Source organism: Triticum dicoccoides, chromosome 5B (assembly GCF_002162155.2).
Source record: "Triticum dicoccoides isolate Atlit2015 ecotype Zavitan chromosome 5B, WEW_v2.0, whole genome shotgun sequence".
In the NCBI taxonomy this organism is placed as follows: domain Eukaryota; kingdom Viridiplantae; phylum Streptophyta; class Magnoliopsida; order Poales; family Poaceae; genus Triticum; species Triticum dicoccoides.
In genome coordinates, this window is record NC_041389.1 from 534643028 (window position 1) to 534670639 (window position 27612).

A 27612-nucleotide genomic window follows, 5' to 3' on the forward strand; every position below is an offset into this window, starting at 1 on the left:
GGTTCGTTGCCTCGACACCTCCCGCGCGCCCATCCTCCCTACGGCCCGTATCTACGCCATCAATCGCGCCTTCGCCATACCCAAGCGCCCCTCCCCCCCCACGTGAGAGGACGAGAAAGCCTCACGCCAACCAGACTTCACCTGACCGCACCCTTTGGCAGCGGTGAGGAAGGAGACAGTTGTGGAGGGAACCGGGGGCGCGATCTAGGGTTTCCCTCCCCGTCACCACGGGTGCAGGGGCAGATCTTCTTGAGGACTATAACGGGCCATGGCTGGTCCTCCCACAGAAAAGCATAGACATTAGACCCAGTAAAATCAGCAAATGGTGGCCCATGTGATACAGTTTACTTTTTTGGCCCATGCTAGCACTATGAGCTTAGCATTTGGCTCCTCCTAACTCTGCTGGTCACCCTCCGCCACTGCGTGTGTGGGTGAGGGACAGAGATGAGTCGGTCAAAAAAAACAAAGTGTGCCAGATATTAATAAAGTTGTATCTATTTAGGAAAATACACAGGAGCTCCTGGGTGCTCAACACCCCTATACGAAAAATAATCGTAAAAATACCCAAAAAATCAAAAAAATCTGAAATTTGGGGATATCAAACCTAGGTTCCCAATCTACTCCCGTGTGGATTTTCGTGAAAAAATTCCCAAAAACGTATCCGTGGCGAAGGAAATACTGTCCGAACAAAAATCTACCCAAACAGTTTTTTCTATACATAGAAACTTTTTGTCTTTTTGCCATGAATACGTTTTCTGGTAATTTTTCACGAAATTTCACACGGGAGTAGATCGGGAACCCACGTTTGATATCCCAAAATTCCAGATCTTTTTTCAAATTTCTCGGTATGTATTTGAATGAATTGTTTGTATAAGGGTGCGGAGCACCCGAGTGCTCGAAATCCCGGTCCATTCTATTTTACAACTAACTACTATATATGCCATCTATAAAATTTACTATGAATGACATGACAACAACAAACAGCTCTATTAACCACGCTCTAGCGAACATCGGAGCCGCCCCGCAAGGTGGAGACAATGATGAAGCCGGCAAACAGTATGACATAATGCGCAGCCCTGAACAGAAGCAGGTTGAAGACGAAGGCGCCCACGACCGGATACTGCTGGCTGATACGCCTGCGGACGACACCTCGGCATCCTTTGAGGCCACATTGCCACAGGAACTTGCACATTATGAGGTGCGACACCGGAGGGCTGACAAAGGCGGAGAGCACGATGAACAGCACGACGAGGACGAGGTTCACGACGAAGACCCTGATGTCGTAGACCCCCGTGGTGCTCGTCACGGCTGCGATGGCCGCGTAGAAGGCGAGGAGCATGCTGATCAGGGACGCCCAGATGCAGTGCAGCGCCGCCGCGAAGCTCTTCCACGACCGGGCGGAGCGCGAGGCCTTGCCGTAGACGAGCAGGACCACCGCGAGGATGGAGGTCACCAGGGCGACGCCGTCCAGGATGAGGAAGCATTTGAAGATGGTCTTGCTCCGGAGGACCGCCATCCCCTTTACGTTCCCCTCCTGCTCGTACGACCCGGGGAGGTTGTTGGCGGCGGTGAAGGCCACGCCGGCGACGAGGACGGCGACCACCGCGAGGCTGTCTGACGTCTTCTCGATCGCCTTTATTATGTTGCGGCTGTCCCATCGCTGCACGTGGTCCCGCCTCTGCGGACGGAACTGCGCCCCGAACGCCGTCAGTGTCACCACCAGGCTTACCATGGAGTAGAAATCGGTCGATTTCGCGGCGAGGTCCAGCGGCGTGTGGCCGTCGCTGTTCGTCACGTCGGCTCGCACTTGGCCCGTCCACAGCAGGGCCTCCGCGATGGCCGGCTCGCGCGCGGCCACGGCCAGGTGGAGAGGCGTGTTGCCGTCCCCGTCCTGCGTGTTCAGGAGGCCGCCGCCGCCCAGCATCGGCTTCTTGATGGCGAGCCGCACCACCTCGGAGTGGCCTCCCCTGGCCGCGGCGTGTACGAAGGTTCCGCCGCGGTCGTCCTGGAGCTCGGCAGCGTCCGGGCAGGCGTCCATCAGCGCCCTGGCGACGTGGGCGTGGCCCATCCCCGCCGCGACGTGGAGAGCGGAGAGGCCGCCGGAGTCCCTCACGCGCACCGCGCACGGCGGCGACGCGCTCAGGATGGCACCTACGACGGAGCGGTCGCCGTCGGAGGAGGCGAAATGGAGCGGGGTGCTGCCCGTGTCGTCCGCTTGGCTAGCGAGGGATGGGCCGCATGGCTTCCACTCCAGCAGCAGGCTAACCATTTCTAACAAAGTTCAGATGCATCAGCCGAATTTCAACAAATACAATGGGATCAAGGGGGAGCTCGCTGGCTAGCTGACCTGAGCCCTGGAAGACGGCGGCATGCAGCGCGTTCTGCGAGCTCGGGCCGGCGGCCGACGCGTCCCGGCACCTGATCGTTATCGCTCTGACGGCGGGCACCGACCTGCTCATCACCGCCAGGTACAGCGGCGACACGCCCGCGTGGTTGACCTCAGAGGCCAGCCCGGACGCCGCGGAGACCATGGCCTCCACCGCCACGCCATGGCCGAGCCTCGCTGCCAGATGAAGGGCCGTGTCCCCGGCCGCGTTCTTGCACCACAGCGCGCTCTCATCTCCGTAGTCCAGCGCGAGCTGGACGAGGACGGACACGGCCTTGCAGTGCCCCGCCCTCGCCGCGCAGTGCAGAGGCGTGTCCAGAGCAGAGTTCTGGGCAGAGAGCAGGCTCTTGCCCCCGAAGCTGACGAGATCATGGATCAGCTCGGCGTGCCCGTGCTCCGCGGCTAAATGAAGAACATTGTTCCTCTTTGCGCTCACCTGTTGTATGCCTGAAACAATTCGATATAGTGTGGTTTAATTTCCTTCCTAAGAAAAATATGCGGGTTCCCGTTTTGAATGTAATTTCACATGGAATTCTGAAATCTCAGTTAAATCACTAGGCACCAAGATGTTTGCATATTGGCCAAATGTATCGATGACACACTTTTTGTGTTTGCAAATTATCGGTGACACGTGACTTCACGGACAAACTTAGACAGAAGTTGAACTTTTGTCAAATTTTCTCAAACTCTGGTAGGAATTCGGGAAAAAAGATCAGATAGAAATTGTAGCGATTTGGTCGAACCGAAAGGGAAAACCAAGCTTCCATAAAATTTATGGTCGTGTTCAAATAATCAAATGTGGACCTAATGAGTGCGTGCTTGAATTTTGCCTGCAGTTGACCCCCTCCCCGTACAAAACCTGACCCGATGGCCGTGATTCAAAATTGGTTTGACTTTGACCGGTGCGAACAGAAGAAAAATGCTCTCAACTATGTGAACGTACGGATGGCCGGAGATCCAGCAGCTAGAAGTACAGCAACTTGATGAAATACCCTTCTTTGTTCTAAAATGAAATAATGCACCCTTTCTCTGATTCTCTCCAAATCCAATTTGCATGAATAAAATAAATCCAAATTTCAATAGTAGACGAATAATTGTAAATTTGAGTGTGTGCCAGATTAAAATAACTTCAAAAACCCTGGCCTGAGAACCTGAGGTTTGACTTTGAACGGCGAGCAGGGAGAAAATACTCTAATCATGCGAACGCACGGATGATCAGAGATCGAACGGCTAGAGCCAGCAGTTAGGTGGACGTTACCGGCAGCCCGATCATCCGCGGCAGCGCCGCCGTAGTGCAGCCGGCGAAGCAGCGCCATGGCCTCCTCCTTCTTCCCCCCGCACACGGCGAGGTACAGCTCGGAGCTCATCGCGCCGCCATCGCCCGGCTGCGTCGCCGCTGCGCCATGAGTCGCACCGAGCTGGATGGTGTGCTGCCGGAGGTCCATGGCCTGCTCCGATCGGATCAGAGGCGTCGTCGCCTGAAGTAGCGAAGGCATGGCGTGTGCCCTGAGACGCGGAATATATACAGCGATTAGCGGATGACTTCAACGATCGAGCAACGGGTCCGTGCGTGGCTCAGAGAGCGCCACGACTCGATGCATTGCATAGCAAAGTCGTCGGCTCGTAGCCCAAGCAAGCAACCTAACCTGCGTTCGTTTTTTCAACGGCCTGCCTGCCTGTACGCGCGTTCCTGCAGCATTCCAGGAAGCCAAGCGCGAGTTTGTGACGGCGGCTGTGGTGTGCCCACGGGCTGCTGGCAAGTCCTCCCTGCGCGAAGACAATTCCTTAAAGCCTGCCTTAAATTTTGTTTTCCTATTTGATGATATTCAAAACTTTTTATTTCTTATCTGACATTAAGTCTGAATTTTGCTTCTCTTGCGACACTTCCATCCATTTTAACGGCATCTCCAATGCTGATCCTCAACAACCCGCCCGCGTCCGTCCGGACCGAGCTGTCCGGACCCATTCCGCCATCCAACACGATACCCTATCGGTCCGCGGAGAGGTTCGGGCGTCCTTTCCCCCGCAAAATAGAAGCAAACTAGAGGGAGCTTTGCGAGAGTCCGGACCACCTCCACGTAGGACTCCTACACCCTCTGCCCACTCAAATCCTTCCTTACGGTCCTATTCTCTTCCACTCCGCCACTGCTCCCCCTTGGTTTGCATATGCACCCTCTTTATCTGACGTTGCCGATGTACTCTCCCGTCGCCGCCCAGGCATTGTCAGATGTCCACAACCCCCACCCAGGATTCGTCTGCGGCAAATGTTTGGTCAAATGCCACTGAGCATATTTTCGAACTTCATGTCGTTCTTTACAGTAGGAAGGATGGTGGGGTACTCGGCGAAGGAGGATGAGTTCTTATGTGATGCGTGGTTGGCCGTATCTACGGACTTTGTAGGAAGGAGCAGAAGGGAGGCCTTTTGGTAGCCCGTGCATGGTTTGTTTCATGTGTGAAAGCACATTGCACTCTATGACATGCACATCATCCATGAACGTAGTGTCAAGTCCTTAGCGTACCGATGGTACACATCCAAAACTCTGTCATGAAGTATTGTGGCGCGATTGATCGGTCGTAGGCAATGTGACCGTTGCGCGTGGCGACCATGGAGTTTGTAAGTTTGGCTCCCTCTTACTCTACATGTTGTTGATTGATTTATTCACTCATTGTTGCTCTACATGTTGTGTAGTCTGCACTTTCTACCGTGATGTACTACTAGTCAGACGAGATACCATTCGCGCACATACATTGTTGGATGAATCTCTAGGGGCAGTATATGTGGGATAACATGATCCATCCATGAAAAACTTGCTGAACATCCGGTTAAATCTCGCTGAATTTGAACTATTGTTGTACTAGACATATTTGCATGTTATTTACGGATGTTTTATGCTATTTTCTATCCGAACTTTGATGAATTCCGTTGAGTTTGATGAAATCGTCCGGTTAGTTGAAATTGGGTTTAAATTGTATGCGGCTACGGTTGGATGAACGTCTCCCGCATAAGTGTCTGTGGACTGCCCCCCCCCCCCTCCGGTCCGCGGAAAGATGCGGTTTTCCATTCGATGGTCGGCTCCCGCATAAGTAAATTTGAACCATTACTGTCAGCTCAAAGCCCGTTTACCATGTTACATGACCAAAATACCCACGGACCAACATGTCAGTTGTCCCTCTGTCTCACTACAATAAAGTGTGTGTCCCACTCGATCCCCGACAAAGTTCTTATTTTTCTCTAAAATTATTTGCTTGCTTACTCCTGACAAGTGGGGACAACACCTATCATTGCGAGATAGAGAGAGATTACATGTGGGTCTAGGGGTATTTTGGTCATATAACATGGTCAATGGGTTGGACCTAACAGTAACACTGTCCAATGGCATTTTTGAGCAAACACCTAATGGGATGATGGAATCTTTGAGGTGTCTAACGGCATTTTTGAGCAAGTCTCACAAAATGATGATATTTCTGAGCAATTGTAACTTTTAATGGGAAAAGTGAGGAGTGGGACACAACTAGTGGCATAAATGATAAAACCCTTTGTAATAAAATGGTCAGGAAAAGTGGTGGCTTGGTATTCTTAAATAAATAAAGGTCTTTGACAAGTGGTGGTTTAACACTGCCTCTCACTCACTCTCCCGCTTTCACAATCCATGGCACTCTTTTCATGAAGTCTGTCATATTTTTTCTAAGAAACAGAGTAATTTGTCAAAAGATTAGGATAAACATTCTGAAACGAGACCACCTCTCACAAAACTTGTGTGGACCAGGATACCAGTACAAAAATTGCCGAACTGTTGCAGTGCCCGATATCAGCCTTCCCCTGCACTTACCTTGGACCCCCGTTATCGTTTCACAAAATCTCACATGGTCTTCTGATCCCTGTCATACACAAGGTGGATAAACGCTTATCAGGCTGGCTTGCAACTTTTCTATCCTGGGGAGGCCGAGTTACCCTGATAAACTTAGTCTTGGCGTCCATTCCCAATTACTTCATGGCCTGCTTTATATGGCCAAAGAAATCAATGGACAAGCTAGAACAAATTTTGAGAGGCTTCCTTTGGCAAGGTAAGAACTCAGCTAAGGGTGGACATTGCTTGGTTGCATGGGAAACAGTGATCACACCCAAGAATAATGGAGGATTGGGAATTAGAGACCTCAGGGCTCACAACATGGCAATGATATGCAAACTCATGTCTAATATTTTGCAGCACGGTGAAGTCCCATGCTTCAACTGGTTTGTCTCACAGTATTGCCAAAAGGAGATCTCAGCTCTCAGACACAGCAGAGATACCACCATGTGGAAATGTCTGAAATCCTTGTTGCACCTCGTCCTTCATTCAACACAGTGCAAAATTGGAGACGGCACACGTATTTCCTTTTGGTTTGATCACTGGCTACCATGTGGCAGGCTACGGTTTGCTTCCCCTGTGCTGTTCTCCTTTGCTTCGTCCAAAAACTGCACGGTGGCCTCGCAATACAGTGAGGGACAATGGGCACTACAGTTACACCCCAATTTATCCAACTCGGCCACGCTCGAGCTCCAAACCTTGCTTGGTTTTCTGCATTCGGAGCAACCAGACCCGTCCCCGGGGGATACAAGAACACCGACGGCAATGAATAGAAAGCTCTCGACCAAGTATTTCTCAGGTGAAAGATCAAGGATGTCGCCTAGAGGGGGGGTGAATAGGCGCTTTAAAATAATTACGGTTTAGGCTTGAACAAATGCGGAATAAACCTAGCGGTTAATTTGTCAAGCACAAAACCTACAACAACTAGGCTCACCTATGTGCACCAACAACTTATGCTAAGCAAGATAAGCAACTATGTGATAGCAAGATATATGACAAAGAACAATATGGCTATCACAAAGTAAAGTGCATAAGTAAAGGGGCTCGGGTAAGAGATAACCGAGGCACGCGGAGACGATGATGTATCGCGAAGTTCACACCCTTGCGGATGCTAATCTTCGTTTGGAGCGGTGTGGAGGCACAATGCTCCCCAAGAAGCCACTAGGGCCACCGTAATCTCCTCACGCCCTCGCACAATGCAAGATGCCGTGATTCCACTAAGGGACCCTTGAGGGCGGTCACCGAACCCGTACAAATGGCGACCCTTGGGGGCGGTCACCGAACCCGTACACTTTGGAAACCCTTGGGGGCGGTCACCGGTACCCGTCAAATTGCTCGGGGCGATCTCCACAACCTAATTGGAGACCCCGACGCTTGCCCGGAGCTTTACACCACAATGATTGAGCTCCGAACACCACCAACCGTCTAGGGCACCAAGGCACCCAAGAGGAACAAGCTCTAGGGTGCCCAAACACCCAAGAGTAATAAGCTTCTCAAACTTCACTTCCACGTATCACCGTGGAGAACTCAAACCGATGCACCAAATGCAATGGCAAGGGCACACAGAGTGCCCAAGTCCTTCTCTCCCAAATCCCACCAAAGCAACTAATGCTAGGGAGGAAAATGAGAGGAAGAATGAAAGAAGAACACGAAGAACTCCAAGATCTAGATCCAAGGGGTTCCCCTCACTTAGAGGAGAAAGTGATTGGTGGAAACGTGGATCTAGATCTCCTCTCTCTTTTCCCTCAAGAACTAGCAAGAATCGATGGAGGGATTGAGAGTTAGCAAGCTCGAAGAAGGTCAACAATGGGGGAAGAACACGAGCTCAAAGGATTAGGTTCATTGGGGAAGAAGACCCCCTTTTATAGGACCTCCCGAATCCAACCGTTATGTGCTCAGGTCGTGCATAAGCGGTACTACCGCTTGGAGGAGCGGTACTACCGCTTAGCACGGTCAAAACAGCCCAAACGAGAGAGAAAACACGAGATTTTGGTCCGGGGCGGTACTACCGCTTAGGAGCCACAGTAGTACTGCTCTGGAGCGGTACTACCGCTCAGGAGCAGCGGTAGTACCGCTCTAGAGCGGTAGTAAAAAATTACATCCGCTCTAGTCGCGGTAGTACCGCTGCAGCCTTTACCAAAACAGCCACAACTTTTGCAAACGGACTCCGAATTCAACGTAACCAAGTTTGTTGGAAAGCTAACGACATGGGCTAACACAATATTGATAGAAATATCAAGAATAAGCAAATGAGAAAAGTCCCATAAGAAAATGGTGAGAACCCTTCATCGGATAAGACCGGTAAAATCTCCAACACCGAAAACATCATAGAAGACGCATGCGAACTCCGTTTTCGATGAACTCAAGCTTGTCATCAAGATGACCATAAGCTCTAAGACTCACAAAGATAACCAAACAAGAACCAAGAAACATGATGCAAGGATGCAATGGTTTGAGCTCTCTACTAACGATACGATCAAGCTACCAACTTGAGAGCCCCCCTTGATAGTACGGCAAACGATCCTATAACTCGTTCTCCCAACTACCACCACAAGACCGGTAAAATAGAAAACCTATCAAGGGAAAACCTTTGCCTTACACATGGTCCACTTGAGCTAGATGAAGACGATCTTGACTCCCTCAAGTTGGACCACCTTTCTTGATTCCATTGGCTCGATGAAGACTAGATGATTGCTCACCCATAGTTCACTATGGGTGAGCCACTCTTGCCCACGTCTTCACAAGTCCATTGATACCACAATGGATGGCAAGATTCAAGCACTTGATCTCTTCGTGATGCTCCACTTGAACTTGCACACGATAATCTTGATGACGATCACCACTTGATGTCATCCTTTCCATGGGTTGTATGATATCTTCCTCTTGACGCAAGCCCATGGATACGTACCTAACCCCACATACAACTCTCACATAGACCATGGGTTAGTACATAAAGTGTAATGGACAATGCTTACCATACCATGGGATCACTTGATCCCTCTCGGTACATCTTCTACGCTTTGTGAGTTGATCAACTTGATTCACTCTTGACTTAGTCTTGATCAACCTTGAATCTTTGCAACTCTCTTCATTTGGATGATGTCTTGAAGGTAAACATGAATGATCACACAACCTTCTTCTTCAAGACATGCTTGCAATAAGCTCAACATTCGCATGACCAATCTTTGGATAATTCCTTAATAACACCTTGGTCAACTCAAAAACTCCTTGAAACCAACACATGGACTTCAAGAAAAGCCTATGGACAAATCCTTCAAATACAACTCAAGACAACCATTAGTCCATAGAGATTGTCATCAATTACCAAAACCAAACATGGGGGCACCGCATGTTCTTTCCTTGCTATCCCTTAGAGGTGTGGACTGCCAACTTGCACCAAGCATATGGGATCGTATCATTCCAAAGAAGCATAGGGTCTTTCTTTGGATAGCACTCAGAGGCAGATTAAACACCAAGGACAACAGGATGAACAAGCATTGGACGACCATCGCGCAACATAATGGGTGTGACATATGCCCAACAGTGGAGAGCATCGATCATATCGTCCTGAGATGCAAGCTGGCGGACAAAGTGTGGAGCAGGACGGGACTGCTTGTATCGGCCCTTGCGGCGCCTTCTTTGCAGGATTTCTTGTGCTGCCACCCTCCACCCGCTTCTTATGGGAGGCTCTGGAATATACTGTTCGCGGCAGGTGATGTTGGATTATGGAAGGTGAGGAATGCCCGGGTCTTCAATAATGACTGCTGGCATGCCACACGAACACTCCACGAGGTCTCTGATCTTCTTAGATTATGAAGCTCGCGAGCCCGAACGACGGAAGATCGCTCTACAATTAGAACCTGGGCCGATCACCTGGTAGCTTCCTAGAAGTATCACCACTCCTTTCCCCCCAACCTATGTAACTATCTTTCACGGGCTTGGTGGTGGCCTGATGCACTCTCAGTGCACGCTTACACCACCTTCATGTAATCGGCCTTTGGCCGCTCGGGTTCTTACCAGTTTTGAATGCATAAGGTAGAAAATTATCTACCTTTTCTTTCAAAAAAAACTTGTGACAAGTTTTCAAAAATTTGAAAGCAACTTTCGAATTTTTAGGGTGAAATATCAGGGCAAACTTCCGGCTTTCGAAAATTTAGGGTGAAATATCAGGGCAAACTTCCGGTCAGGTAGAGTGAGAGATAGTGATTTTGACATCCACATCCACATCCCCCAAAACTCATCTCCTTCCTCGTGCTGCTGACCCAACCCAAAGCCGCTCCAAAATCTCTCCTCTAGCCCGCCACCGCCTGCCGTGCCGCACCTCGGCGCCGCCCACCGCCGACGCCTGAAACATCCGCGCCGCCGCCGTTTCCCCCCTTACCCTCGTCGCGCTCCCGCTGCCTCCCCCGCCCGCCCGGCAGTCCCCGGCCACTGATTTTCGAGGTATGAGCTCGCGGCTTTCTTTCCATCCACGATTTCTGGACCCGAATACCGGCGGAACTCACGCCCGGCTGTTTCGCAGGCGCGATGCTGAGCCCGTGCGACCGCTTCCTCCACCGTGCTCCCGCGCCGCCGCCGCCGCCGCTCAATCCGCAGTCGGGCCTCGCGGCCTCGATGCCCGGCGCCAGCCGCAGGGACAAGGGCCTCGCGCTCCAGAGCAACGCGGTCTCAGCGCCGCCGGCGAGAACCGCCGAGGCTTGCCCCAATGCGGCGGTGGTGGTTCCACCCACCGTCGCCGGCACCACCGGACAGAGTGCTGCCGCGCAAAGGGGGAAGGGCAAGGGCAGGTTGTCCGGCTACGGCGGGTCCATCCCGGCAATGCTGTACGCGCTGGAGCGCGCCCGGGACGTCGGGGAGGCGCTGTGGCCGTGGAGGGACACCCTGAGCAGCCGGGAGAGGACCATCATCCTCAAGGAGCAGAAGGACTGGCGGCGGGCCATCGAGATCTTCGACTGGTTCCGCGGGCAGAGGCGCCACGAGGTCAATGTGATCCACTACAATGTCGTGCTCTGCGCGGTCGGGCGCGCCAGGAGATGGGACCTCGTCGCCGGCCTGTGGCACCAGATGCATTCCTGCGGCGTGGCGCCGGATAACACGACGTACGGTACGCTCATCGATGTGTACTGCAAAGGGGGCAGAGAGACGGCGGCGTTGCTGTGGCTCGGGGACATGTGCAAGCGCGGCTTGGTGCCTGACGAGGTCACCATGAGCACTGTCCTTCATGCCCATAAGAAGGCTGGAGAGTATGAGAAGGCAGAGCTGTTCTTTCAAAGATGGTCTTCTGAATCAGATACAGGGTTGGATGGGCATCTTTGCTATAGCTTGTACACCTACAACACCTTGATTGATACTTATGGAAAGGCTGGGCAGCTTGAGAAAGTGTCAGACATGTTCAACCAAATGTTGAGGGAAGGTGTCGCGCCGAGCATTATTACATTCAACACACTGATTCATGTCTGGGGTAAACACCATAGGATGGAGCAGGTGGCTTCTTTGGTGAGGATGATGGAGGAGTTTCAGTGCCCTCCTGACACCAGGACTTACAACACACTCATCTCACTATACAGAGAAAGTAATGAAATTGATGTTGCAGAGCACTACTTCTGTAAGATGAAAGCCGAAAAATTGGTGCCGGATGTTGTGAGCTGCCGCACGCTATTGTATGGGTACTGTACCAGGGGAATGGTCAGTAAAGCAGAAGCCCTTGTCAAAGAAATGGACGAGAGTGGCCTGGTGATCGATGAATACACACAGTCAGCTCTAACCAGGATGTATGTTAATGCTGGGATGCTTGAGCAGTCGTGGTGTTGGTTTGAGAGGTTCTGTAATCACATGGACTCCGAGTGCTTTTCTGCAAACATTGATGCATTTGGGAAGAAAGGGTACATAAACCTCGCAGAAAAGGCTTTTATATGTTGCCTGGAGAGAAAGATGCTTAGCGTTTCTGTGTGCAATGTTATGATCAAAGCATATGGGTTAGCAGAGAAGCTTGATGAGGCCTGTGAGATAGCTGCTGGCATGTTGAGGTACGGCGTACTACCTGATTACTTGACTTACAGTTCTCTCATTCAACTCCTGTCAACTGCTAAACTGCCAGAGAAAGCTCTCTACTACTTGAGAAAGATGCAAGCAGCTAAAATGCCGATTGACTGTGTTCCATATTCTGTGGTGATTGACAGCTTTACTAAGCATGGGAATTTGCACATGGTTGAATGCCTATTTAGAGAAATGGTCACTTTGGGGGTCCACGCGGATGCATATGTTTACTCTATCTTAATTGATACATATGCTGAAGCTGGAAATGTCCAGCAAGCTGCAGCATATTTTGGTTTAGTGACAAAGGCTGGTTTATGTGAGAGTGCTTCGATCTATAATTCTTTGATCAAACTCTACACGAAAGCAGGGTATCTGGCAGAGGCCCAAAAGACATACAAGCTTCTGAAATCTTTAGATACTGACACCAACCTTTATGCATCCAACTGCATGATTGGCCTCTACAGTGACCATTGTATGGTGAACGAAGCACGTGAGCTTTTTGAGAATTTGAAGATTACGGGAAGTGCAAATGAATTTTCATATGCGATGATGGTGTGCTTGTACAAGAAAGTTGCTCGCTATGATGAAGCTCACAGGATCTCCAAGGAAATGCAAGCTTTAGGGCTTCTAACTCAAGCATTAAGTTATAATTCTGTGATTCAGATGTACGTATCTGGTGGGAAAATGGAGGAGGCTGTGAAAATATTTCAGAAGATGATGGCATCGAGCACACCACCAAATGATGTAACTTTCAAGGCACTAAAACCAATTCTAGTGAAAGAAGGAGTTTCAAATAGTGAGATTGCAAAATTAGAGTCTCTCAGAAGGTGTAACGCTCAAGATTGCTTGAATCAGTGGTACAGGGCACTAGCTCTGGTTGTAAGATCAGATGGGATTACCTCTCGACATACTATGGGTCACTCTTGTACAAGGATACATTCTTTTTACATTGACAGTTTCTAGAGTAGCAAGTCCAGAACTGATTTCAACTGATTCAGAATCTTTATTGATATGCCACCATGATGATCTATCTGCTGTACTGTAAGAAGAGCACAGATGTCATCCTCAAAATGAGAACCTGATTGTTCGACATGAATCCTGCTAGATCACTGCAGAAATACAACACCTCGCGGTGCCTTTCCAATGGTGTAAAGCTATAACTCCCAGATGATTTTCAAAAGATGCATCATGAATTTACGAGAATGGTCACTTGGACCGACGATCTGACCTTCAGTCTATGAATCGAAAGAGGAGAGCAATCTGGAACAGACTCAAATCAGAACTCAGTTGAGATAGAATTGGTTTGAGGGAGAGGTAAAGTGTGTTCTTGGCCGTAAACTAAGTTGCCCTCACAATAAATGTTGGTAGTACTTGTTCACAGATAAATAGAAACTTTGTTAATGACTTACTTTTGCTGCAACTTTTCTCTGTAGTTCCTTTTAACTTGTTTTACTTAATAGCCAGAATGAGCACCTCCACTTCTGACGTTTGACCATATGCCCTATCTGGACCAATACAACTGGATTCTGTAGTTGTTAGTACAGAGAATATGCTAATAAAATCCAATTTTCTTGATCAAGTATTAATGCTTTGTTGAAACTGCTCTAATTTTAATCGCAAGAAGTTAACCATTTACTAAGCATTCTTCCTCATCTGAAATATCACCACCTTCGTCTTCTGTTTACACGCATCAGAGGTTAAATTGCTAAAGTATATGTTGCTGTCTGACGTTTGCGGCAATACTATAATATCATCAGTTGGCAGTTTGGCCTGGTCTTGAATGTAAAGGTTGCTATACGATCTTCAGAATCTTCTTCAGTAACATTCTTTGCAGACTACAAGCCTAAAAACTCTTAGCCAATTTAACTACTATCCTAGCTGCTAAATTCAGTGCCTTAATTTCATCAGTCAACGTTTAAACATGACAATTTCTAACTTCGTCTGCAGTTCTGCACATAAATATGTCAGACATGACTTTAACTTTTCTTTTGTAGTTAAACAACTCTCGTCATGGTCTCGTAGTTTCCTTCTCTGTACTGTAATGTCATGAGACTGCAGTTGCCTAGTGTAACAGCGCACTAGAAGTCTAGAATTGAATTTGATGCAAGTTTCCTTTGCCAATTACACCCTTCTGCCTTTGTGATAAATGTCATCATTTAAAAATTGGTTCAATTATTTTCTTGTTTTAGTAGCATGACGAGAGAAAGCACAGACTCCATTTCTCACTATTTATAATGCCATTCTACCATGCGTTAATAATGATGAATAGTTTCTAAGATGAATGGTGATTGATAATGTGAGTGTGAAGTAATACAGTGTGCACATAATTTGCGCACTTCCTCTTTGGCATTAAATCTTCTTTGCTTTCCAATATCCCCTTTCATAATATCCTCACTTTTGTTTATAATGATTTTTTTAGCCAATATAAATGAGTGTATTCGGTTATCATCTTATACGAAAGTCAGTGTTGATATGCTCTTTCTATCAGATGGACTGATTGTGCTTTTTTTGATTTTGCTAGAAAAGTAACTGTGTGGGTTGTGAAAATGCTGCTTGCCTAATCTTAAGGAACGAAGATAACTGCCAAAGTACTGGAAGATCTTGGCCATTCGGGAGCTTCACCAGGTACAACTACCAATGTTTCACTAGTTACTTGGTTTGGGTTATGGGTACCTCAGTCAGCTAGTTGGTGTAGGCTGTGATTTCCTTCCGGAACAAAAGTGAGGCTCAGATAATCATTTGATTTGTCTTACGGGCTTAGTACAAAAAGGTATGGCATATTTGATACTACTATCTGTGCAGCTGCGACAAGCGGTTTACGAAGATCTTGCAATAATGGTGTTTAATTGCCATGTGTGGTATGCACATGGAACAGGGATACAATGTTGGAAAAAAAACACGACAACTCTGGTGCGCCTTTGATGAAGATTAAGGGATCCACACTGCTAGTGAGTTTGAGGCACCAGAGCCTGGAACCAAGTCTGTAATCTGGAAAAGTACAGTGATGCAATGCTGTGATGTTGATTTGTTGTTATCACTGATTATCGGTTACACTGCTTTAATGTATTATTATCAGTTTCTTGCTAGTACTCCCTCTGTTCCTAAATATTTGTCTTTTTAGTGATTTCAAATAGACTACCACATACGGATGTATATAGACATATTTTAGAGTGTAGATTCACTCATTTTGCTCCGTATGTAGTCACTTGTTGAAACCTCTAGAAAGACAAATATTTAGGAACAGAGGGAGTATTAGTCTTCAAAGTTGCATGTAAAATTTTGATGGAAGATGGAGTTCTGTAAATTTATGTATTCAGAATTTGATTGTCGACGAGCAGAACTTCAATTTATGTGTTTCGTGCTCCTAGAAATGATACATGAACTCCATTGTGTCCTTATTGAACACACTCATGCGTGAATCCGGAAACAAAAATTTGAAGTTTATGAAATGCATCAGCTCCTCATCCTAAGATGGTCGCGATAGTGTCACTTGCACAAAAAAGCCGCGCTTCTTTAGAATGAGTAACATATGTCTGCAATTCAAAATGTTTTGACAATGTAAACACTATCCACAACTCGAGCAGAAAAAAAAATAAAGGCAATCGAATTTTGAGTAGCAGCTTACTCATCATAATAAGCTGTAAATCCACCCACATTATTAATATTATTGAAACCGAGTTTGTGTTAACTCGCAAGGGAGAACCATAGATGCCCTGCTCAAACGACGCACAACTCAAGCAAAGCTAACTCCAGTTCAGGCAAAAGGGCACGACCAGTACTACAAATGAACGTCCACCATAGAGATACACCAAACTACCCAACACCGCCGGCAGCAGAAGACACCCACTAGAGCTCATCTTCAAAGTCTTCCTGGGAGGAAAAAGTAGACAGATATCCATCGTCTCGATGGTCACACTGTTGCACCGCCACCGGCAACCGCGCGTGAGGCTTCATCAGAGGCCAGCACCCGGCGGAATGCTGCACCGTAACAGACAAAGGCTTGATCAGATGAACTTAAACTATCCAACGATCCAACGATCTAAGCTACAAGCAAAAAGACTGAAATAGTGATCGATGGCGTATTTACTGTCCATAAGTTGATGAATGTGTTTGAGAAAACAGCAAGAGGCTAGCTTGTACCTCGAGTGCAGAAGCTCGTGTAGGGCATGACCTTCTCAATGCTATATTTACCCACATTGTTGACTCGGCCTGAATTAAGATCAACTGCGTACAACCCAGCCGGTGTTCTGAGGAAGATGACCCTAACCCCTTCCGCGAAACCAACCGCCCACACGTCCGACTCCGACATGTCCAAGAGGGCATGGGGAGGGAGCAACGGCTCGAGCTCGACGACCCTGCGTCGCGCCCATGCCGCGGCTCCTCTAGGACCAGCCTCCATTGACCATAGATAGAGTCTAGACTTGAGCACGGACGCAAACAGCAGCATGCCGTCCTCCGCGCCTATGAGGTCAAGGTGTGCCTCGTCCAGGCTCTCTGGCACATTGATCACAGATAGTTGTTGCTCAGCAATGTCGTACTCCACGACACTGTCACACTCATAGCTGGGGACATAGACCTTGTTTCCCACCACAGCAGTGTGCCCTCCGTCGTCGATCTGCAAACCCGGGCTCCGAACAGAGATCTTGCGGCTCCACTCACTAGTCTCCGACGAGTAGGCAGTGGCGAGGGCAATGCCTCCTTCCTCCGCAGAGCCCACCAAGGCCACCAGGAAAGGGCCGCCGCCATGGCAGTCGAGGTGGTCGCACCGGTCTCTGGCGCAGAGCACCGTGGCATTGCAGTGTAGCACGCCCTCGTAGATGTCCTCCCAGTGCATGGTGCCGCGGCACTTGGGGAAGGCCTCGATCTCCCACAACTTGTTGGCGACGAGGTCGCAGGCGTCAAAGGGGAGTTCGTACGCGGGGGCGTAGAGTAGGACGAGGCCGTGCCGGGAGTCGAGGACCTGGCAGTCTGGGCGGTCCTGGGACGCCCGCCGGCGGAAGGTCGAAGTGGGGACGAAGCGGTTGCCGTTGCGGTACGCGTTGTGGAGGAAGCCCAGCATGGGCGGCGCCCCGTGGAACGCGCGGTAGCCGCGGGCGAAGCCGGGGTCGGAGAAGATGCCGCGCCAGCTCCTGCAGACGGCGACGGCGCGGACGAGGCTCCTGGGGTCGTCCGCCGGCAGGCGCGTGAAGACCTCGCGCATGGCGTCGTCGACCAGCGCCGGCGGCCTCATCGCCATCGCCATGGGGGTGGCGAGCAGGGGGCGTGGAGGTCGCGAGGATTGCCCGTCGGCCGTCGGGGTCAGGGATGGGGGCGGAGTCGTGGCGGCGGCCGAGTCGGGGCGACCTGGTTCTAGCCGTCAAGGCGTCTCTAATTGGGCCGGGCTGGCTTTGTACAGAACGTCTGGGCTGGGATGAATTCGGCTTCTTCGGTTAACCTGTCTTAAGCACTCTTGCCTAAAAAAAGAACTGTGTTAAGCACTCAAAATAAAAAAAGGTTAACCTGTGTTTTTTTACACCTAAAAAAATCTGTGTTTTTTAACTAAAAACCTCCTCTTTATTCATTTATAATAAGTGTTGCATCGGTTACAAGAAGAGCTGTGATTGAAACCGGAGCTTCATTCATCCAAACACTAGAACCACAGAACCTTTTTAATCTAGCCAGTTCATGGGTCACCGAGTTAGCCTCTCTAGGACAATGCTCGAAAAAATATATGAGGAAATCCGCATGACATGTCATAACAGTCGTCAAAAATTGAAGCCGAAGCCCATGCAGAGTTTGCACCTTCTTTTGTTATGGTAATCAACTCCAGATTGTCAGAATTAACCACCAATTTGTTGCATCCAATGGATTGTGCCAAAGTTAGTCCAGACTTTAAAGCCTGAACCTCCACGGAAAGGAACATCTGAGCACCAGACTTTCTTGACTTGTCACAGATGATAGCACCCGTTGTACCTTTGAGCATCTCATCATCGAAGCCCACATAAATGTTTAGTTTCACATATCCACTTAGAGGAGGAACCCACCCCCCTCGTTTAATTGTTGCTCTAGGTTCAAAAAATCTTCCGATTCAGCCTTTTATCGTTTGATTTATTGCTACTCTTGGGGTGACTGATAAGATTATGCCTTATCTTTACCGTTTATCGTTTGGGCCAATTTATCGCTATGACAAGCGATTTATCGAGAATGTACAGATAAATCGGACCTATTCATAGCACTATGTTTGCAAAAACTATGTTTATTTGCGTTTTGTGGTCCTTGTTATGCAATATGTACCGTTGTCCTATCTTGCTTGTCATTGTATGAGGATTCAAAGGCTAGGAATAAAGGTAACACTTCTGTCTAATATTCTTTTGGTGTTGAATATAGCATATTTTAGTGTTGGGAACCTAAGATTTGCAAAAAAAAAAACCGATTAATAGTTGACCGATAATATAGCATATTTAGCATGACGATACTTTGTTGTCATCTCTAATCGGAAAAAGGGAGGCCACTATAGCACTAATGCTAGCGGTCAACTATTCGAGCTTCTTGTAGCGCGTCTGTATCGCTAAGAGTTTTTTTTAATTCATAATTTTTTTTCAAATCACGTTCAGATTTCAAATTCGTGATTTTTAAAAAAAAATCATGATTTTTTAAATATTTTCAAATTCATGAACTATTTTCAAATTCATGAACATATTCTCACTGAAATTTTCAAATCTCGTACTGAACAATTTCAAGAATTTATAAAACGTGAACAATTTTCAAATCTTGCCCACTGAACAATTTTCAAATTCAGGAACATATTTCACTGGACATTTTTTCAAATCCCGTTCCCCGAATAAGTTTCAGATTCACGTACATTTTTCACTAAACAATTTTTTATTTGAAACAAGCGAACGATTCTTAAGTCCTTCAACAAAGTTACAAACATTTTTAAATCTCGTTCAGAGGATAATTTTTGAATTCCTGAACAATTTTTTAAAAGCATGAACAAATTTAAAATTAGAATATTTTCTGAAAAAGTGAATAAAATTTGTAATTTCAAACAAATTTTGAAGACTTTGAACTTTTTCGAAATTTGTGAATATTTCAAAAATAAAAAAGAGAAGAATAGAAAAAAAATGGAAAAATCTTCTCATACATGGATACATTCTTTTTACATTGGCAGTTTCCAGAGAAGTAAGTTCAGATCTGATTTTAACAGATTCAAAATCTTTATTGATATGCCAACATGATGATCTCTCTGCTCTACCGTAAGAAGAGCACACATGTCATCCTCAAAATGAGAACCTAATTGTTTCAACATGGACCCTGCTAGATCACTGCAGAAATGCAACACTTTTGGCGCCTTTCCAATGGTGTGAACTTTTATTTGCTGTACCAGATAAAAGCTTAACTCTCAGAGATATCATATAACTCCCAGAGGTTTTTCTTGAAAAGATGCATCATTAATTTACGAGAATGGTCGATCGGACCAATGATCTGCTGTTCAGTCTATGGATCGAAAGAGGAAAGCAATCTGTGGAACAGACCCAAATCGGAACTCAGTTGAGATAGAATTGGTTTGAGGGAGAGGTAAAGTGTGCTTTTGACCGTAAACAAAGTCGCCCTCACAAAAAAAATATTGGTAGTACTTGTTTACAGATTACTAGAAACTTTGTTAATGGCCTACTTCTGTTGCAAATCATCTATGTAGTTTCTTTGAACTTGTTTTAATAGCCAGAAGATGCACCTCCACTTCTGACGTTGGACCATATGCACTATCTGAACCAATACAACTTGATTCTGTGTAGTTATTGGGTACAGAGAATATGCTGATAAAAGCCAATTTCCTTGATCAATTACCAATGCTTTGTTGAAACTGCTCAAATTTTTAATCGCAAGTAGTTAGGCATTTTACTAAGTGCTCTTCCTCATCTGAAATGTCACCACCTTTGTCTTCTGGTTACACACATCAGAGGTTAAATCACTGCAGTATAATTTGGCTGTCTGAAGTTTGCTGCAATACTATAATATCAGCAGTTCACAGTTTGACCCGGTCTTGAATGTGAAGGGTGCCATCATTATCTTCAGAATCTTCTTCAGCAACATTCTTATATAATTTATAACTTCTTCTGCAGCTCTGCACATAAAGATATCGACACGGCTGTAACTTCTCTTCTTCTGTAGTTAAACAACTCTCGTCATGGTCCTAGCAGTTTACTTCTCTGTAATTTTTTTTTTTGCGAGTTACTTCTCTGTAATGTAGTGTAATGAGGCTGCAGTTGCCTAGTCAAACGGGGCACTAGATAGAAGTCTACTAGGACTGAGTTTGATGATGCAACTTTCCTTTGCCAATTATACCCTGCCGCCTTTGTGATAATTGTCGTCATTTAAAAATTGGTTCAATTGTTGTCTTGTTTTTGGTAGCATGATCAGAGGCAGCAAATTAAGAAAAATGTGATTCATTTCTCACTACTTATAATGCCATTCTACCATCCAACAACAAGTATGTGTAGTTTCTAAGATGAATGGTGATTAAGAATGTGAGTGTGCGATAATATCGTATCCAACATAATTTGTGCACTTCCTCTTTGGCTTTGCATCTTCTTTGCTTCCCAATTTTCCCTTGTATAATACCCTCACCTATGTTTAGAATGATGTTTGGCCAATATAAATGGGTGTGTTGGGTTATCATCTGATACGAAAATCAGCGTTGATATGCTCTTTCTATCGGATGGACTGATTGTGCTTCTTTTGTTTTTGCTAGAAAAGTAACTGCGGAGGTTGGGAAAATGTTGATTGCCCAACCTTGAGGAAAAAGAGCCATTGCCAAAGTACTGGAAGATTTTTCGCCATTCAGGTGCTTCACCAGGTACAACCACTCATGTTTTTATTTTGTCACTAGTAGATTGGTTTGGATCTGGGTTCCTCAGTAGGCTAGATGGTGTAGGCCATGATCTATTTTCTGAAGAAGAGTGGGTCTCAATCATCTGATTACTTCTCGGCTTACTACAACACAAGGTACGACATTTTACGCCATCTGAGCAGCTGCAACAGGCGGTTTTATGGAGATCTTACAGTAATGGTGTTTAATGGTCATGTATGGGATGGACATGGAACAGGAATACAGTGTTGAGGAAAAACCACGACGACTCCGGTGCGCCACCAATGAAGGTTAATGGATTCACACTACACTGGTGAGTTTGAGGCACCAGAGCCTGCAATGCAATGCTGTGATGTTGATGTGTTGTTGTTATCACTGGTTACACTGCTTTCTTGTACTATTAGCAGTTTCTTGCTACTCCCTCCGTTCCCTTTTATAAGTTGTTTCAGACAATTGAAATTTGGCTGTTTTGCATACTCCTAAAACACGAAGACAGAAGTTTTTTTTTTTCCGAAAAGGAGGATGACCCCCGACACCGGAGACACAAAGACAGAGGTAGCAGATACAAAGAGAGCTCTTGTTCTTGTAAATAACCCTAACCAAACCATCCAACGCAGCCATCAGCAGCAGCTCATCTTCAAAGTCTTTCTGGGAGGCAAAAGTAGAGAGATCCATCTTTCTTGACGCCATTTGGTTACATCATCGTACCACCAGCAACTGCGTGTGGGGCTTCATCGGAGCCCGGCAACCGGCCCCATGCTGCACCGTAACAAAGGATTGATCAGATAACATGACGAACAAAACAGGGAAAGGAGCGCACTTTGCCCCCTCAAAATCATTTCATCTTTAGCTGTCCATATCAACCAAACTATCGACGCGTTTGGTTCGGCCCGGGTAACGTATTCACTTTGCCGTAAACAAGACCCGCTGCTTCCGATTAATTTTTCGCAATACGCTGTTTGTTTGGTTGATGCGACCAGAGTCCTGATTTTCTAATCACCTCTGTATCGAGCGGTTTTGATTGAAACGCTGTATCGGAAAGCGCTGTTACGGAAAAAGTTGGCAGCGAAACAAACGCTAGCTGTGGTTTCGCAAATCGCTCTAATCGGAAGCCGCGCATTTTTGGCCGAACCAAACACGTCGTATATATAGAAGATGTAATGCATCTGCGATTGGAGGTACACAACAACGAAAACTGCTAAGGGGTCCTGATTAGCAAAGCTTTGACTTAAGTTAACTAACTCTTGAGCATAACCAGCAAAAACCATATATACTAGAGCATCCAAACAAAAACATACAGGATAAAGCCCCTACTACACATTCACCATTGAGTTCTCTGGTCAGCTGCCTACTTAATCAGCACCAACTACTCTTTCTTTCCTCTGGCTTGTATCAACATCAAAAGACGGCATGACAGGAAAAATAACAGACTAATCGTGGTTGCCTACAATAAGCCAACTCTGCGGCATGACTCAACGTCAGAATAATGTAGCAGTACTGCATATCTAGAGACAGAAAACCAGAGAAGGCGAGCACCTGGATACAAATATATATCTACCTAAGCAGAAAATGAGAAGAATAAAGCAACATATTCATCAACTTATTTGGGCACTCTTGAACTTATTAAACTACTCAACAATGTAAGCCACAAGCAAAAACACTGAAATTCTAGTCAATGGCATGTTTAGCATTCATATCTTGGTGCACGTGTTTGAAAAAACAGTACGAGATAATCTGTATGTACCTCCAATGCAGAACCTTGTGTAGGGCATGACCTTTTCAATGCTAAATTCACCCATCTTGTTGGCTCGGCCTGAATTAAGCTCAACTGCGTACAACCCAGCCGGAGTTCTGAGGAAGATTACCCTAACTCCTTCAGCAAAACCAACCGTCCACACATCCGAGCTCGACATGTCCAAGAGGGCACGAGGAGGGAGCAACGGCTCGAGCTCGACGACCCTGCGCCGTGCCCATGCCGCAGCTCCTCTAGGACCAGCCTCCATTGACCATAGATAGAGTCTAGGCTTGCGCACTGACGCAAACAGCAGCATGCCATCCTCCACACCCAGGAGGTCAAGGTATCCCTGGTCCAGGATCTCTGGCGCCTTGATCACAGACAGTTGTTGCTCACGAATGCTGTACTCCACGACACTGTCACCCTCATAATTGGGGACATAGACCTTATTATTTCCCACCACAGCAGTGCGCCCTCCGGTATCGATTTGAAGACCCGGGGTCTGAACGGAGATCATGTCGCTCCACTGACGAGTCTCCGACGAGTAGACAGTGGCGAGGGTAATGCTTCCTTCATCCGCAGAGCCCACCAGGGCCACGAGGAAAGGGCCACCATGGCAGTCGAGGTGGTCACATCGGTCTATGGCGCAGAACACCGTGGCATTACAGTGTATGCTGCCGTTGTAATAGTCGTCGGGGTCGTCGCCTGGCCAGTGCATGATGTCGTGGCACTTGGGGTCGTCGTCGATCTCCCGCCAGTTGTCGGTGACGAGGTCGCAGACATCAAAGGGGGCATGGTACCCAGGGGCGTAGAGGAGGGTGAGGCCGTGCCGGGAATCAAGAACGTGGCAGTCCCGGTGGTCATGGGATGCCGGCCGGCGGAAGGTCGAGGTGGAGACAAAGCGGTTGCCCCTGCGGTATTCGTTGTGGAGGAAGCCCAGCATGGGCGGCGCCCCGTGGAGAGCGCGGTAGCCGCGGGCGAAGCCGGGGTCGGAGAGGATGGCGCGCCAGCCCCTGCAGACGGCGGCGGCGCGGATGAGGCTCCTGGGGTCGTCCGCCAGCAGGCGCATGAAGACCGCGCGCATGGCATCGTCAACCAGCGCCGGCGGACTCAGCGGCATCGCCATGGGGGTGATGACCTTTTCAATGCCCTGTTCATCATGCACCTTGTTGACTAGTCTGTATGTACCTCCAGTGCAGAACCTCGCGTAGGGCATGACCTTTTCAATGCTAAATTCACCCACCTTGTTGGCTCGGCCTGAATTAAGCTCAACTGCATAACACCCAGCCGGTGTTCTCAGGAAGATGACCCTAACTCCTTCCGCGAAACCAACCGTCCACACGTCCGAGCTCGACATGTCCAAGAGGGCACGACGAGGGAGCAACGGCTCAAGCTCAACGACCCTGCGTCGCGCCCATGCCGCAGCTCCTCTAGGACCAGCCTCCATTGACAATAGATAGAGTCTAGGCTTGAGCACGGACGCAAACAGCAGCATGCCGTCCTCCACACCGATGAGGTAAAGGAATCCTTGGCCCAGGCTCTCTGGCACATTGATCACAGATAGTTGTTGCTCACGAATGTTGAACTCCACGACACTGTCACACTCATAACTGGGGACATAGACCATATCTCCCACCACAGCAGTGTGCCCTCCGTCATCGATGCGCAAACCAGGACTCTGAACAGAGATCATGTGGCTCCACTGACGAGTCTCCGACGAGTAGACAGTGGCGAGGGCAATGCCTCCTTCCTCCACAGAGCCCACCAAGGCCACGAGGAAAGGGCCGCCATGGCAGTCGAGGTGGTCACACCGATCTTTGGCGCAGAGCACCGTGGCATTACAGCGCATCCCAGTCCCGCTGAAGAAGTCGTCGGGGCCGTCGCCCGGCCAGTGCATGATGTCGCGGCACTTGGGGTCGTCGTCGATGTCCCACCAGTCGCCGGTGACGAGGTCGCGGGCTTCAAGAGGGGGGTCGTATGCAGGAGCGTAGAGGAGGACGAGGCCGTGCCGGGAGTCGAGGACCTGGCAGTCTGGGCGGTCCTGCGACGCCCGCCGGCGGAAGGTCGAAGTGGGGACGAAGCGGTTGCCCCTGCGGTACTCGTTGTGGAGGAAGCCGAGCATGGGCGGCGCCCCGTGGAGCGCGCGGTAGCCGTGGGCGAAGCCGGGGTCGGAGAGGATGGCGCGCCAGCTCCTGCAGACGGCGGCGGCGCGGACGAGGCTCCTCGGATCGTCCGCCGGCAGGCGCGTGAAGACCGCGCGCATGGCGTCGTCGACCGGCGCCGGCGGCCTCATCGCCATGGGGGTGGCGGGCGCCGAGCGAGCAGGGGGGGCGTGGAGATCGGGATGATGGCCCGTCGGCCGTCGGGAGTTGGGGAGGGATGGGGAAAAAGATGCGGTTGCGGCGGCTTGAGTCGGGGGTGGGGGCGTGACCTAGGCTTAGCAGTCCAGTCCAGACATCTCTAATTGGGCCGGGAGGGCTTGTACTCAACATCTGGGCCGGGATGAATTCGGCTTCTTCGGTTTAACCTGTTAAGAAAATCAACAAAAAAAAAAACCTGTTAAGAAAAAGGGTTTCCCCCGCTTTGTATTACAAAGCAACCATCGATACAACTAATGATAGGTGCTGGGGCGAAAGCAGCACAATCAGGCCCAAAAGGAAAGAAAGAGAAAAAAGAAAAGAAACAAATGCCGATAACGGCGGATCGACAAAAACGACGAAGCCTCGCGACCGCTGCGTCCACCAGAAATCACCCCCCAAGCTCCGAGACTCCGAAGCGCCGGTACCCATCACCACCTTCAAGAAGGGACGCGACGATGACGACGCTGCTGCCAAGGGTTTCCCCCAGTACGCGGTGAGGAGAGAGGAAGGGTAGCCCCGACGCCCTCCAGGAAGGTCCGCTGGTACCCTCAGGCGCCACCGCGTCGGTGTCGGCCAAGCCAACAGGGATTTCTCCCGATCCCATCCTCCACCTCAGGCACTCCGGAGCTCGCCACCAAACCGACCACCACCCTGCGCCAACAAGGACACGAAGCTTCCCACACTATCTCACCACGGCACCGCGAAGATGGCCTGCACAACAAAGAAGGGGAGCCGGGACTAGGGCAGCAGCACCGTCAGCATACTGGAGGGCCCCACCTCCACCGTCCACGACGGTAGCCGACCAGACGACAAAGCAGGAGCCTATCGGACCCGTGGCCCCACAGGCCCAGCCGGGCCCTCAGAGGCCCGGACAGCTCCCGGCTCCGCGCCTCAGCTGGCACGCCGCCGGCGTTGCTGCGCCCCGTCCGAGCTGCTTCGCCTCCTCACCACACAGACGACGACGAAGCCATGCCGGGGGCCGGCCCGCAAGGACCCAGATGGGGCCCGCAGGCCCCGATCTGGGTCGGGGGCGCGCCACCGGCCAACCTGCGCCACCACGCGTCACGCCGCCAAGGAGCCGCACCACCACCGCACGTGCCGCCGGCCACCATAGCCAGGACGTGGGTCGTTATCAAGCCGAGGAGCATCGCCGCTGCCCCCATGCCTTGGGCAAGGGCCGCGCCCGCGGGGACAGGAAGGCCCCGCCGCTGCCAACACCACCCGGCCAACGCCGAGGGCGCCCGTCGGTGGTGGCAGGGAAGGGAGGAGAAACGGGGGCGGCCGAAGGGGGGGCGGGGCTCGCGCCGCCCCGGCCACCTCCCGGGGAGGCGGCATGGAGCGGATCCGGGGGAAGGGAGAGGGGGGAGGGGGCGGGGACGGCCGGCGGCCGGCGGTGGTGGCGGGGCCTAGGAAGGTCGGCGGCGGGGGAGGGAGGGAGGAACCCTAGAGCGGGGGGAGGAGCGGGACTAGGTGAGCCTCTAGCTCTGTAGGTTGTTGTACAAGATCAACTCGAGTGTAGTTGTAGTTCTCTTCCTATAAATAATGAAGGGATGCTAATTGCTTCAATGTTTCATAGAAGTTGGCCGACCTCAAGTTCAAATCACCACCATATCTTTCGGTGACCATGGTAGGACTAGATATGGGAGGCATCGGAGAAGTGCTAATTCTTACTCGGAGCCAAGGGGCATGGGGCAGCCGCCGCAACTGAAAAAGAGCCACTGGAGGAGTAGCTGCTTCTCAACCAGCCTAGAGCCTCGCTTTAACCTGTTAAACTAACAATTTCTTGCGTGCGAGCAGGAGCGGCAGCAGCCAGACGAACGTTTGTCATAGCAAGGAGAAAAGTGCTCCCCTCTCGCTAGGGTTTGGCTCCTCTCGGCGGCGGCGATCTCTCGCGCCACCGTAGAGACCTTTGCTCCTGAAAGTGCGTTATATCGACTAGAGGGGGGGGGTGAATAGGCGATTTTTATGAATTCTTCACTGAGGAATTTGCCGGTGAGGAAATTCCTTAGCGAAGAACTACTTGCAGCGGAATAAGTACTCAGAAGTAAGCATAGCAGAATACATGCATGGTCATCATGATGAAATGAAGACAATCAAAGAGTACAGAAAGCATAAACACAGGATGGCACAAGATGAAGACAAACAGACTGAAGAAATTGAACTGAGGAAATTGAGAAAGTCTTTAGTCAAAGTCTTCAAACACAGATATGAACAAACAGTTAACACAGTAATGAGGAAATGAATAGGTTGAGGAAATGGAACCAGTTAGGTTGGTGAAGACAATGATTTGGTAGACCAGTTCCAACTGCTGTCTCAGTTGTACGTCTGGTTGGAGCGGCTGAGTATTTAAACTCGAGGACACACAGTCCCGGACACCCAATCTCTGAGCATGCAGCTCA

The 27612-nt window shown here is 49.2% G+C and overlaps 4 protein-coding genes across 9 annotated transcripts; 1 reads left to right on the top strand and 3 right to left on the bottom strand.

The window, feature by feature from the left end:
- Positions 1–685: 685 nt before the first annotated feature.
- LOC119311402 (ankyrin repeat-containing protein At2g01680-like) lies at positions 686–3936 on the bottom strand. The gene is made up of 3 exons (XM_037587040.1): positions 3645–3936; positions 2348–2833; positions 686–2271 (listed from the first exon to the last, which is right to left on the bottom strand). The coding sequence occupies exons 1-3, from the start codon at positions 3880–3882 to the stop codon at positions 1001–1003; spliced, it is 1995 nt and encodes a 664-aa protein (XP_037442937.1). The 5' UTR covers positions 3883–3936; the 3' UTR covers positions 686–1000.
- A 6818-nt stretch (positions 3937–10754) lies between these two features.
- Positions 10755–15596, top strand: LOC119311403 (pentatricopeptide repeat-containing protein At3g23020-like). Of its 6 annotated transcripts, XM_037587046.1 has the most exons (4): positions 10755–13584; positions 14792–14895; positions 14966–15040; positions 15146–15596. In XM_037587046.1, exon 1 carries the CDS (start codon positions 10762–10764, stop codon positions 13231–13233), a length of 2472 nt encoding a protein of 823 aa, XP_037442943.1. In that variant the 5' UTR covers positions 10755–10761; the 3' UTR covers positions 13234–13584; positions 14792–14895; positions 14966–15040; positions 15146–15596. The 6 variants fall into 6 exon arrangements, with proteins under 6 accessions (XP_037442943.1, XP_037442939.1, XP_037442942.1 ...); XM_037587042.1 differs by having other exon boundaries at positions 14792–14990; positions 15073–15596; XM_037587045.1 differs by having other exon boundaries at positions 14966–15596.
- Positions 15597–15904: 308 nt separating this feature from the next.
- Positions 15905–17553, bottom strand: LOC119306025. Its single transcript, XM_037582381.1, has 2 exons — positions 16411–17553; positions 15905–16248 (listed from the first exon to the last, which is right to left on the bottom strand). The coding sequence occupies exons 1-2, from the start codon at positions 17510–17512 to the stop codon at positions 16181–16183; spliced, it is 1170 nt and encodes a 389-aa protein (XP_037438278.1). The 5' UTR covers positions 17513–17553; the 3' UTR covers positions 15905–16180.
- Positions 17554–21525: 3972 nt separating this feature from the next.
- LOC119311404 lies at positions 21526–25245 on the bottom strand. The gene is made up of 2 exons (XM_037587048.1): positions 22863–25245; positions 21526–21877 (listed from the first exon to the last, which is right to left on the bottom strand). The coding sequence occupies exons 1-2, from the start codon at positions 25150–25152 to the stop codon at positions 21813–21815; spliced, it is 2355 nt and encodes a 784-aa protein (XP_037442945.1). The 5' UTR covers positions 25153–25245; the 3' UTR covers positions 21526–21812.
- Positions 25246–27612: the final 2367 nt, after the last annotated feature.

Coding starts and splice junctions, on each gene's coding strand:
- LOC119306025 (XM_037582381.1), bottom strand. CDS start 17,512: ATGGCGATGGCGATGAGGCCGCCGGCGCTGGTCGACGACGCCATGCGC. Junction 16,249..16,410: donor CACGAGCTTCTGCACTCGAG/GTACAAGCTAGC, acceptor GTTACGGTGCAG/CATTCCGCCGGGTGCTGGCC.
- LOC119311402 (XM_037587040.1), bottom strand. CDS start 3,882: ATGCCTTCGCTACTTCAGGCGACGACGCCTCTGATCCGATCGGAGCAG. Junction 2,834..3,644: donor CGCGGATGATCGGGCTGCCG/GTAACGTCCACC, acceptor GAATTGTTTCAG/GCATACAACAGGTGAGCGCA. Junction 2,272..2,347: donor CGCCGTCTTCCAGGGCTCAG/GTCAGCTAGCCA, acceptor GAACTTTGTTAG/AAATGGTTAGCCTGCTGCTG.
- LOC119311403 (XM_037587042.1), top strand. CDS start 10,762: ATGCTGAGCCCGTGCGACCGCTTCCTCCACCGTGCTCCCGCGCCGCCG.
- LOC119311404 (XM_037587048.1), bottom strand. CDS start 25,152: ATGGCGATGAGGCCGCCGGCGCCGGTCGACGACGCCATGCGCGCGGTC. Junction 21,878..22,862: donor CACAAGGTTCTGCATTGGAG/GTACATACAGAT, acceptor GTTACGGTGCAG/CATGGGGCCGGTTGCCGGGC.